This window comes from Muscardinus avellanarius, assembly GCF_963383645.1.
Source record: "Muscardinus avellanarius genome assembly, chromosome: 18".
Classification (NCBI taxonomy): Eukaryota; Metazoa; Chordata; class Mammalia; order Rodentia; family Gliridae; genus Muscardinus; species Muscardinus avellanarius.
In genome coordinates this window covers 402,252-414,620 of record NC_137804.1, presented here as the reverse complement: position 1 = coordinate 414,620, position 12,369 = coordinate 402,252, and the positions used below count along the sequence as shown (strand labels likewise).

Below are 12,369 nucleotides of genomic sequence, written 5' to 3'. Positions count from 1 at the left end.
CTTTTATGCCAGTCCATTTCTTTTTGTGGGAGAGTGCACCATTGCTTTATCACCATAAGTTAAATGCCTTTATATAGTCTACTTGGAAATAGATCTTTTTTTTAAATTATTAAGCGAGGAATGAGTGATTCAAATTGAATTTGAAATTACAACTAAAGTGCTTTATATTTTCTGAATCAGTTCACTTAAAAATTTATACCTTTTGAATTTATACAAGGAAAATAATTTAATTTCATAGATGACATTTTCTTGTATTTAAAACCAAACAAATTTAACCTTCTGGTTTTATATTACTAACACTATGCTAGCTAATGGCAACTTAGTGGTTAAGTACTTTGTAATTTAAAATATTAGTATCAGACCAGGCGTGGAGATACACACTTGTTATCCCAGTACTTGGGAGGCTGAAACAGGAGGATCGCAGGTTCAAAGTCAGCCACAGCTACTTAGGGAGGTGCTCAGCAACTTTAATTTCTTTGATACATAGCGTTTGCATAAAGTCTCCACTCAGAAATAACGGTGGCCTCTGTTTCAGCTTTTGGTCCTGAGCGCCCTTTCCCCACAGGCCTCACAGCCGGGCCCGAGCCGGGAGCGCCCGCACCGGGCTGTGTGCCGCGGCCTCGCCTGTCTCTGCTGTTTCTTACCGCTCTCTCACCTTCCCTTGCTGCCTTATGGGTTGTTTTTTTTTTTTAATGCATCCCTACTCTTCAGTACGTTTCTTCGCTATGTTTTTTTCCCTGATGAGCATATCAATTTAGCCAGAGCTTTGTATATTTTCCAAAATTGTACCTTTTAATTATAAAGGACCCCAAGCCTTTTATTTCGAGTATGTTTCACGTTGGTTCTGGTTTGGTTGCAGTGACTTTCGAGCACACCAGGGTACCTGCTAATTCTGCCATCACTCGTTTGGTTTTGTTGTTGTCTTACTAATGACAGCTCACTTAGGCACCGTGATAAACCTACTCCCTGTAGTTCAAGAGCTCCAGGCATAGGGCAGGGGTGTTTTGTAGAGGGGGACAAGGCACTGGTAGTCCAGAAAGGAATACAGCTGGGAGAGAAAATAAGAATATATTAAGAAAAGTGCCAGCTCAACCCGGGCGTGGTGGCGCACACTTGTAATCCCTGCAGTTGGCAGACTGAGAACGGAGGATCACAGGTTCACGGCCAGCCGTGGCTACTTAGTAAGACCCTGTTTCAAAATAAAAAATAAAAATAGGGCGGGGGTGTAGCTGAGAGATAGAATGCCACTGGGTTCAATCCCCAGGGAAAAAAAAGACCAAAAAAAAAAGCCCCCCAAAAAAAAGATCAAGAAGAAAGAAAAGATATATGTATTTATATATATGATACATGTATTTCTTCAAATCATTTTCCAAGTGAAATTGGTTGGTTAGGGAAAGAAGGCAATGAACATATCCTTACACACCCTTTGTTATCTGATACAGTAAAAGATTAAATACTTTGCCAGTACTCTCTCTTTCTAAAAATCCCTTTAGAAGTACATGTTCAGTCAAAAGGGTTGTTTGAGTTTTTGTTTTCTAAGATTGGGCTTATATTTAAAACCATAGAATAGACGCCAGGCATGGTGGCGCACGTTTGTAATCCCCACCCCCCGCCGCTTGGGAGGCAGAGACTGGAGGATCGCGCAGGTTCGAAGCCAGCCATGCTGGCTTAGGAGACCCTCTTCGCAAAAAAAAATAAAAAAGTATAAAATAGGTCTGGGAGTGTAGCCCAGAGGTAGAAGGGCTTCCAGGAACCCCAGTACCACCAATAAATAAATAAATAAATAAATAAATACCATAGAATAGAGAATAAATTTTCTAGAAACTAAAATTTTAGAATTAAAACTACCAGTTAAGAAACAAGTGGCTAGCTGGGCGTGGTGGACACGCTTGTAATCCCAGCATTCAGGAGGCTGAGACTGGAGGATCGCGGTTCGCAGACAGCCTCAGCTACGTAGTGAGGCCCTCTGCAACTCAGACCCTGTTTCAGAATAAAGAATAAAAAATAGGGCAGGGGGTGTAGCTTGGTGGTAGAATGCCCCTGGGTTCCATCCCCAGACCCGCAACAAAAGAAAAAAACAAGTGGCATGCCTATAGTAATTATCTTAATTATAATCACTAGACTAATAATATCAAACTTTTACGAATGAAAGTCCAGTAGTTTGACATTATTTTTACCCCTGAAGGAAAATTAGCTTATAGTACAAAACATAAAAAGCAGTATAAGCTGAGTATGGTGGTGCACGCCGTAGTCCCAACGCCTCAGGACTCGGAGGCAGAATCACTTGAACCCAGGAGTTCAAAACCACTCTAACTCAGCAACACACTGTCTGGGAAAAACAAAACAATTACATTTTTAAGATTTTAAGAGAAATATAACCTGTGTTGGTTATATTATTACAGAATTTTATAACAGTTCTTGAAAATAGATTTTCCCCTTAATACTGCATATTACTATAGAAAAGTGTTTTTAATTCTGGGAATATTTGTCCCTCAGGCCGTGTGAGAGCAAAGCTGTCAGCACCCCTCGCTGGCATGGGAAATGCCAAGGCAGACTCTAGAGGAAGAAGTCGAACAAAGATGGTGTCTCAGTCTCAGCGTAAGTACTGCCCTTCAGCCTCCTCTCGGTGTGCTGCCTGCACACTGCTGTAGGAGGTTGTCCGTGGATAGACAGGCCTGGGTTCACGACGAGCCGCAGACTGAGTTCTTGTTCTGTGCTTTAGGTTCATCGTCACCCGAAAAAAATGAAGGTATTTTTTTTCCATGTTTTGGGTCAGTTGTGTGCATGTCTTGAGTTTTTCTGAGTGGGTGTTGTCTTTGTGTTTTAGGGCTGCATCATCGATATCTGCCACTTAGAAAGAGAAACCTCATCTGCTATACAAGCGTTTGCATGGAGATATTTTAAATAGCACAAATCCTTAATACTAAGGTTTTTACATTCTACTCAGAAACTTGCAAATGTGGAAAACTGGGCCTTTTAGAGGCAAAATAATTCCCACATATGAACTCGATATCTCTTTGCATGTAGCTAATGCTCTTCACGGGCAGATGAATGTGTCTTCTTACTTTCCCCAGATCTATTAGAATATCATATGTTTAGGTAGCATTTGGCGGGTGTGTGCTTTTTTAGAGTGAAGACCAATTGAGGTGAGCAGTTCTTTTGTATTCTTTGTTAAATTAAAGATTCACGGTTTGGCTTTTTCTTTAGAAGCTGAGTTCCTCCCAAAAACAAATACTAAAATGCACAAGTTTAATTAGAGTCGAGATAAAACGAATCATCTATGTGTTTCAAAATAATGCATTATGGCATTATTAACTGAAAAGTTTGTTCCCATTCCTTCTTTAACTTTAGAGATTGTCATTAGCATATATCTCTACAATTAAAAAATATTCTAGAGAAGTTATTATGAGGGTTATTCTACATGCCTGGCTCTTTTGGAAAGAAACAGATGTAACGTCTTTCGCTGATATTCAGAAGATTTATTAGGATAGGGGAGTCCCGTTTCTATATTTTTATCACCTGCTCTGTGGATGTTGAGATTGAGAATGAGCGAGCCTTAGGGGAGCGGGGTGGTGATTATACAAATACTGCTTTCAGACTTCTCTTTCCAGAGTAAGACTGTCCAGGCAGAATAACAATGGGAGCACTCAGAAAGAGTCCTAAAATAAGTGGAAACACTCACTAAAAAGTTGGTCTTCAAGTGGGGAATTATTTACAAATAGGAAAAAGGACAAATGTTCTTCAGGCAAGGGCTTTCCTCCCAGCTAAATAAAAAATAGATTCCATCCTGCTCTTCCTGATTCTGAGTGCTCGTGGAGTGGCTTTAGAGCACCTCTGTCCTCGGCACTGGAGCATGGTAGTTGGACCCTTGCTTCTTCACGTGTGCTGCCCAGACCAGCATTAGCACCACCTGAGAGCTGGTTAAAAGTGCAACTCACTTTGTGACCAAAGGTATCAAATAGGGTCTTTAGTAAGCCGGGCGTGGTGGCGCACGCTCATAATCCCTGCGCTTGGGAGGCTGAGACAGGAGGATCGTGCAGGTTCAAAGCCAGCCTCAGCAACTTAGTGAGACCCTGTTTGCAAATAAAATATCAAATGGGTCTGGGAGTGTAGCCCGGAGGTAGAAAGCCTCTGGGTTCCACCCCTAGTACCACACACACACACACACACACACACACACACACACACAGGATCTTTAGCAAGATCGCCAAGAGACTCGTGCCATAGTAGAATGGAAGAAGGACTGATTTTAAACATGGACTTTGAAGACATCCTGTCCAGGTTTGCATCCTGGCTTTTCTGTGTTAAAGGTACTTTATGTACTCACCTGTAAAGTGAAGAGGTTATAGTGTCTCCCTCATAGGATAGTCAGGAAGATGAAACGGCACAGTATATTTAATACACTGCCATAATTAAAAGAGTGCCTTCCCGGGAGTAAGCCCTGCGTGTATTAGCTGATGAAGTTGTCCTAAGTGTTGTTAGTCAAATGTCAGCCGTATTTTATATTCCTATTGTATATTCCTATACCTTGTTTTTATTGCCTCAGGAGGCAAAAGTAAGTAATGATGAAATTCGGAAGTTTAATGCATAAAAGACAGCCAGAAACTGTTCATGTCCAGGATCTAAAGACAAAATTCAATTGTGAGCTATTAGTTGTCTTGGAGAATACTAAGGCTGATCTCAGGGCAGAGGTTCAGAGTTGTTTTGTTTATCCCAACACGTCACTCGGGAGACTTCCTTTTTAGACACCTTGTGACTTCACATCAGGTCACTAGTAAATAGAATACTTTTGTGCATTTGCTTTTCAGTTTGAAATCTAATCCACAATTACTCCAGATTCCTTCCTGATTGTGAGAACACAAGTGGCTAGACTAATACCACTTCAAGGTCCGAGGACTTTCTCAAGATTCAAGTTACTTAGATTTTAGCCAGACACAGCGGCCTACGTCTAATCTGAATACTTGGAAGGCTGAGATGAAAAATTGCAGGTTTGAGGCCAGCCTCCGCACCTTAGTGAGACCGTTTCAAGAAATAAAAAGGGTTGGGGCTGAAGCTCAGAGGTAGAATGTCCCTGGGTTCAATCCTCAGCACCGCACCACAAGGGGAAAAAAGAAATCACCTAGGTTTTAAGTCATAGTAGAGAATTTTCGTTTGCCTGCTTACTTAATTGAATGATTATATGTTCCATTCCAAATTCTTTTGTTAAAAAAAAAAAGATATGTAGTTTGTATGCAAGTTTCTTTACAACATACCTACACAGAAATATTACTGCGATCTCCATCTCCACTTTGTCATCAAGTAATTCATTAGGATTTGCATGGTCTTCCCATGTTTTTGTACCACCATTTATTTACAGAATTCTCTTGGACCAAAGCAGGTGTCTTCTGGTGGCTAATCAAAATAAATCAGAGCAGACCCAATGGAGACGTATATTTATGAAGCAGTCGTGTCCTGTGTTCGTTGGTAGTGACTGGTTGTGTACAGGTGATTGTACAGCCTGTCAGAAGCTGTCTTCTCTCCTCCCTCCTCTTGTTTTATTTTATCCTGAATCTTAAGAGAGATGCAATTTGTAGCTTTTTCATATAATTTTTCTTCAGCTCTGAAATACTGTTATTTCGTCCATCTAGTTATAAATTAAATGTTTAAACAAACTCTTAAGCATTTAATTATTTAAGCTCTGGCCTGCCAATAATAGAAAAGCTGAAGAATTTATACTTTTGCAATTTCATTCCATCTGCTTTGTACATGAGCGTCTGGTTTCTGTTTACCTGCTTTATAAACTAATAAGCGGACTGCTTTTGTTAAAGACGTCTGTGCTTCGGGATGTTTTAAAGTTTGCTTTTTTTGCGTTAGGGGTTTTCTGGTTGTTATTTTTGTTTCTTTTCCCTGAGAACTGACTAAAGCTTTTATATTTTCATCTGCCATCCATTGTACAACTGCTTCTTCCCTCTTCATGGATGCTTATAACCCTTCCCCTAATTCTGCCTTTACACTTGTTCAGGATCACAATCTGCTAATACCATTGGTGGTAAGACTCTATAGACTATATGTATGCATCTGTTGTCTGATCACCTATTTTCATTACCAAAACTGGATTCTATTCAGCAGAAATTTTTAACATATAGTATTCATCATTCTGTAATCATGTTGAGACAAAAATTACCAATTGTGATTTGTCTTTGGCTTGTCTTTATTATATTACCAAAACCCTGCCTTTTTTTTTTTTTTTTTGGTGGTACTGGGGTTCCTGGAAGCCCTTCTACCTCCGGCTGGCTTCGAACCTGCGCGATCCTCCCGTCTCCGTCTCCCAAGCACGGGGATTACAAGCGTGCGCCACCACTCCCGGCAAAACCCTGCATTTTTAATGATCTAAGTTGACCCTATATAAGCATTCAAAAGAAAAGGAGCAGCCATTCGTGGTGAGGCACACTTCTAATCCCAGCATTTGGGAGGCTGAGACAGGAGGGTTGTGGTTCGAGGATAGCTTCAGCTACTACTTAGTGAGGCCCTTTGCAACTCATTGAGCCCTTGTTTCAAAATAAATAATAATTAAAAAAATCAGGTTCTGGGGTGTAGCTCGGAAGTAGAATGCCCCTGGTTTCTATCCCAGTGCCACACACACAAAAAAGGAGCTTTAGTAGCTTTGAAATGCCATCCCAATACTTGGGAGGCTAAGACAGGAGATTACACTTTGAGGCCAACAACCTAATGAGACCCTGTTTGAAAGCAAAAAAATATAAAAACATCTAGAGACCTCAGAGCTAGAGTGCCTCTGGATTCAATCCCCAGTACCACAAGGGGGAAAAAGTATAAAAAGGTAGTTTGTAGGAAGCACAAGAGAAAATCTGTATCAGTTTTCAAATTTTGCAATTTAGGGTATTTTCTGTTATCATGCTACTACTCCCTGGTTACATTGTGCCCTTTTTCATCAACTCTGTGGTTTTCCTAAAGGAAATAATTCGCCTTGGTGGCTCTTTGCTAGGGAAAGAGCCTTGGTATTTTCTTCTAAGTATGAATAATTTCAAATGAGTCCTAGGCACTAGACTTAGCACAGTCTTTGTGGGGACCAGGGGGATTGGAGAACAGAGGGTAGTGATCGAATCAAAACAAATACTGCCGATTGTCTTTCGTAGGAGAGGCGTGAACGGACTCAAATATATAGAGAGTGAGCTCGTGTCGTGTTAATAAATCCAACAGATCTAGAGTAGAAAGACAGTTAACTCTGCTTCTTAACTGCATTTTTCCTGTCTGCTGAATAGACCCACATTTCAAGAAATTTTCAAGTATCTCCCACCAACACCTCCACCTCCACAAATTGATATTGGTTTAATAGAATGCCATATTGTATGTGCTCCGTTCATTATTTATACCTTTAATGTTACTGCCAGTTTTCCCATAAAATATGTCATTGGCCTATTTTGCATTGTGAGTTTGTGGCATGTTGAGTGTTGGATATGTTTTGGTGTGTATGTTTAGTTTAGACGATGCATGGAGAAAACAGGTGCCTTATAACATTCTTAAGATTATAGCTGACGGAGACCAGCTTTGAAGATTCTCCACCTGAGACATCATGAAATGTTCAAATAATCAGTCATTTTAAAGTAAACCTGAATAAGTTTTCTACTATACTTTTGAAATTTCTTCTCAGATATCAAATTATTAATTTCATAAAATTTTCTTCATTTGTATAATTTTGGGAACACCAATAGATTTCATTTTGTACGTTAATAGAGTTTAAGAATTAGGCAAGATGCTGGGTATAGTGGCGCATGCCTGTAATCCCAGTACTTGGGAGGCTGAGACAAGAGAATCGGAGGTTCAAAGCCAGCCTGAAACCCCGTTTCAAATTAAAAAGCGCTGAGGGAACCAGATATGGTAGCACACACCTATAATCCCAATACTTAGGAGGTAGAGACAGGAGGATTGCAGATTTGAAGCCATTCTCGGCAATTTAGCGAGACCCTCAGCTAAACATAGTAAGACTTTCAAAAAATAAAACGGGCCTGGGTGCTTAGCTCAGAAGTAGAACTCCCTTGAGTTTAATCCTTAGTACTAAAATAGGAAACAAAGTCTGTGGTATAGCTCGGAGGTAGAATGCCTCCGGGTTTAATTCCTAGTACCAAAAAAAGGAAATAAAATTAAGCAGGAGTATAAATTGTACCTCAGCAAGACTATGCCAAGAAAGTAATAAATAGCAAGAGTCACAAACGAGCAGCCCATGAATCACGCCCAGCGTGCTCTGTACACGGATTGTTTGGGTCACACAACACAGTAAAAATCAAGAAATTTCAAAGCTTTCATTTAAAAAGCATCCTAAGACCTCATTGGTGCTATCTCAAGACAGAGCTGGCTAGAAGTGAACAGCACTCCCCTTAGGAGAGGACAGGCTGCTCCTCCTGTCTACAGTCCTCCTTCTGCTCCTCCACTGACATCCCCTGCTGGGCCGCTGGCTCTCGAGTCTCTGAGTCTTCGGTCTGCTCTGTGGAAGTGAACCCCAGTTGGGTGGTGCGGCTTGAGCAGTGGCGGTGGCACCAGTGAAGGCAAAGGTTGGCTCACGGAGAGTTATTTAAGCACAAGTGTGATTTTTCTGGAGTGTTAACCATTCAGAATCTAGAGCTAGATTATGTCTAGCTCTAGACAGAATCTAGACATAATCCACTTTGCTGTTCAACATGAAGTGCTTTGATTGACAAGAGCGTGTACCTCCTTTAAAAGTTAACCCACGCCTGTAATGGCAGGACTTGGGAGCCTGAGACAGGAGGATCATGGCTTCAAGGCCAGCCTCAGCAATTTAACAAGACTCTCAGCAACTTGGGGAGACCATGTTTCAAAATAAAAAGTAAAATAGGGCTAGGTGTGTAACGAGTGTAGCACTGAGGTAGTATGCCCCTGGGTTCAGTCCCCAGTATCACCAAAAAAAAAAAAGATAACCCATGCATGCATTTCTAGTTTTAAAATGTGCTTCTTGAGCCGGGCGTGGTGGCGCACGCTTGTAATCCCCGCACTTGGGAGGCAGAGACAGGAGGATCGCAAAGGTCTGGGAGTGTAGCCCGGAGGGAGAAGGGCTTCCAGGAACCCCAGTAACACTTAAAAAAAAAAAAAGTGCTTCTTAACTTTGTTCTCGAGTCCACTCCTGGTCTCTGAGATCTTTGCCTAGCTCCGCTTCTGTCTCCCGGACCACTTCTTCAATATTTGGCCCTAGTCTCACTCTCCCCTCGATGCATGTGTCTCCCACAATGGTGCCGCCCAAGAGCCCTGTACTATTTAAAAAAAAATAACAGAAACAAACTTTCTTCAGCTGGCCAAAAATTTCTTGACAAATTTTGTCAATATTAATATTTTTAACTTTGTGAATTTTTAAAATACATATAATAGGCCGGGCGTGGTGGCGCACGCTTGTAATCCCCGCGCTTGGGAGGCTGAGACAGGAGGATCGCACGGGTTTGAAGCCAGCCTCAGCTACTTAGTGAGGCTCTCGGCAACTTAGTGAGACCCTGTTTCCAAATAAAATAGAAAATAGGTCTGGGAGTATAGCCCGGAGGTAGAAAGCCTCTGGGTTCCACCCCCAGTACCACACACACACACACACAAAAAAAAATACATATAATAGGAAAATAAGATGACTTTGTATTACAGAGACATATCATTAGGCATACTTTCTAAATAAAACAAATCATCCCTATTGTATAGTTAAATAATAGTAACAATGGAATTAATGGGTTTTCCTTTTAAATATATAGCTTTTCATATAGGTCATATTAACCATATGAAATGTATTGTCAGATGTGGTTACCTTGAAATCCTTACAATTTGTATTCTAAAATTCATAATAGTGTTGTCATTATAAAACATAGTATCATATGCCCCCAATCGTGAACATATATTTTAGGTGATTTACCACTTAGTGCTAGTATATGTAGTATCCCCACCCTAGGTTACAAATACATATAATTCTTCCCCAGTCCACTTTCTTTGAATTTAGAAGCTCCCATACTATCATCGTTTCCGTGTGATGTGTTTGTTCGTATCTTAATATTCTGTGTGTGTTTGCTGTTTAGCTGGCAGCCGATCTGGGTCTCCTGGAAGAGTTCTGACCACAACAGCCCTCTCCACTGTGAGCTCTGGCGTGCAGAGAGTCCTGGTCAGCTCCTCCTCAGCACAGAAAAGAAGCAAGATCCCACGGAGCCAGGGCTGCAGCAGAGAGGCCAGCCCTTCGAGGCTGTCAGTGGGTGAGACATGCTGCACGTGCCCGTTGCTCACCCCTCTACTGATCTGAGCCCTGGGTAGCATTAAAGGCTTTAGACAACAATTTGTAAGTTAGAGAAAAACAGCTTAAAAATTTAAGCAGTATAATGTTATTGGAACATAGGTTACGAGTTGAAACTCGATAATATAATTTATAGGAGCTTTTAAAAATAGAATATTGGAAAGGACAGGTCATTATGGAACAATGTATGACATATATAGGTCATTTATATGTTTATACATATATGCACATAAATGCACACACAAAATGTTAACCATTTCTATTTGACATTGTATTGTAGGTCAGCCCGATTGAAATACTAATAAACTTTTATTTCATCTAGGTATTGACTAAGCTATTTCCAATTTCACATAACAGAAGTTACGATTAGAGCCAGATTAAACAGGAAAAGGGGATTTTGTGTGTGAGTGTGTGTGTAGTTTTGTTTTCAGTAGAGATAACAGATGGTCCGTGTACCCTTCAGTAGTTAATTTATTGGCTCTGTTCGCTGTAAAGTTCAGATTGTACAGCCTTCAAATTTGATTGATCAATGGAACCAGAATCGATCTATTTTATCTGTTTTCCCTCCTTTCTTCCTTTCTTCCTTTCTTTGTATGTTTTATAATATTTTAAATTATTTTACGTATAACCCCTTTTTTTTTTCCTTGGTGGCACTGGGGTTCCTGGAAACCCTTCTACCTCCGGGCTATACTCCCAGGCATATATATATATATATATATTTATATATATACATTTTTTCTTTTTTTAAACAGGGTCTCTTAAGCCAGTGAGGCTGGGTTTGAACCTGCATGATCCTCCTGTTTCCGCCTCACAAGCGCGGGGATTACAGACGTGTGCCACCACGCCTGGCTACATATAACCTTTTTATTTGAGTGATATTTTTCTTTGGTGATCATACTGGGAAGTGAACCCAGCAGCCTTCTCTCTGAACTATACTATCGGCTCCATTTTATGGGTTTTTTTTTTTTTTTTTAACATTTTGCAAAGGGCCTCACTAAGTTTCTGAGGCTAGCTTCAAACCTGTGATCCTCCTCCTGTCTGAGCCTTCCAAGTACTGGGATTACAGGTATGCACCACCACACCTGGCTTTTCAGTAAATTATTTTGCCCTTACAAACTAACTGACCATATTAAAGAAACTTAACTATATTCCCAGTAATACTTCTTTAAGAGTAATTTCATTTCAACCTTAAAAAAAAAAAACTTAAGTTATCAATTAGTTCTATAAGAGCAACAGAATCCATTGAGCCAGGCGTGGTGGCCCATGCTTGTAATCCCAGTACTTGGGAGGCTGGAACAGGAGGATTACAGGGTCATGGCCATCCTCAGCTACTTTGTGAGGCCCTCTGCAACTTAGTGAGACTGTTTCAAGATAAAAAACAAAATAGAGCTGGGACTATAGCTTGGAGGTAGAATGTCCCTGGGTTCAATTGCCAGCACCACATGGACGGACGGACGGACGGACGGATGGATGGATGAATGGATGGATGGATGGATGGAATTCAAATTCAAAAGTAACCTAAAAATATACCAAGTAATATGTGCATATAATTATCTACCACTTTGAATCTCACCATGTATAATGATAATGCACCAGTAAGAGTGTTTAAAAACTGCCAGCAGTAAATAACTGAACATAGCCTAACGCTGTGTCCTGTTCTCCTCTTGCTCTGCTTTCCTGCGTCACACCAGCCCGCAGCAGCCGCATTCCCCGACCGAGCATGAGTCAGGGGTGCAGCCGGGAAGCCAGTCGGGAGAGCAGCAGGGACACGAGTCCTGTCCGCTCCTTCCAGCCCCTGGGTGAGTATCGGGGAGGCTGCTCCGCATTGCTTTCCCTTCGCATTCTCACCGCCCGACAGCCTCGGCGTCCCTGGAACTGCACATTCGTCACCAGCTGTGTCTTTGCCCCATCGCTCTTCTGTCATTTTGAGGAAAGAGTCAGAAGGAAATGCCTTTGGCCCTACTCACTTGTCGTAAACGAGCAAGTCAGTCCCGTGTCGGTGACTGCCTTCACAAACAACGAAATGTCATGAGATCTAAACCTCGGAATATTGAACTCAAGATTTCTCTTAACCATACAGAATTTGAAGATTCTTTTGTTTT

General features: G+C 41.1%; 1 protein-coding gene across 30 annotated transcripts in view; it reads left to right on the top strand.

Annotated features, from left to right (window-relative positions):
- Positions 1 to 12,369, top strand: part of CLASP2 (cytoplasmic linker associated protein 2) — a gene marked incomplete at both ends in the record, with an annotated part of 157,017 nt that overhangs the window by 92,980 nt on the left and 51,668 nt on the right. For 20 of the 30 annotated variants that reach the window (XM_080715624.1, XM_080715620.1, XM_080715645.1 and 17 more), the window contains 3 exons: positions 2,497 to 2,598; positions 10,059 to 10,229; positions 11,959 to 12,066. In XM_080715624.1, the coding sequence (XP_080571750.1) occupies positions 2,497 to 2,598; positions 10,059 to 10,229; positions 11,959 to 12,066 (381 nt within the window). Of the gene's footprint in view, positions 1 to 2,459; positions 2,599 to 2,722; positions 2,750 to 6,001; positions 6,029 to 10,058; positions 10,230 to 11,958; positions 12,067 to 12,369 lie in introns of all 30 variants that reach the window. The other 10 variants (XM_080715639.1, XM_080715628.1, XM_080715634.1 and 7 more) reach the window with 3 other exon arrangements.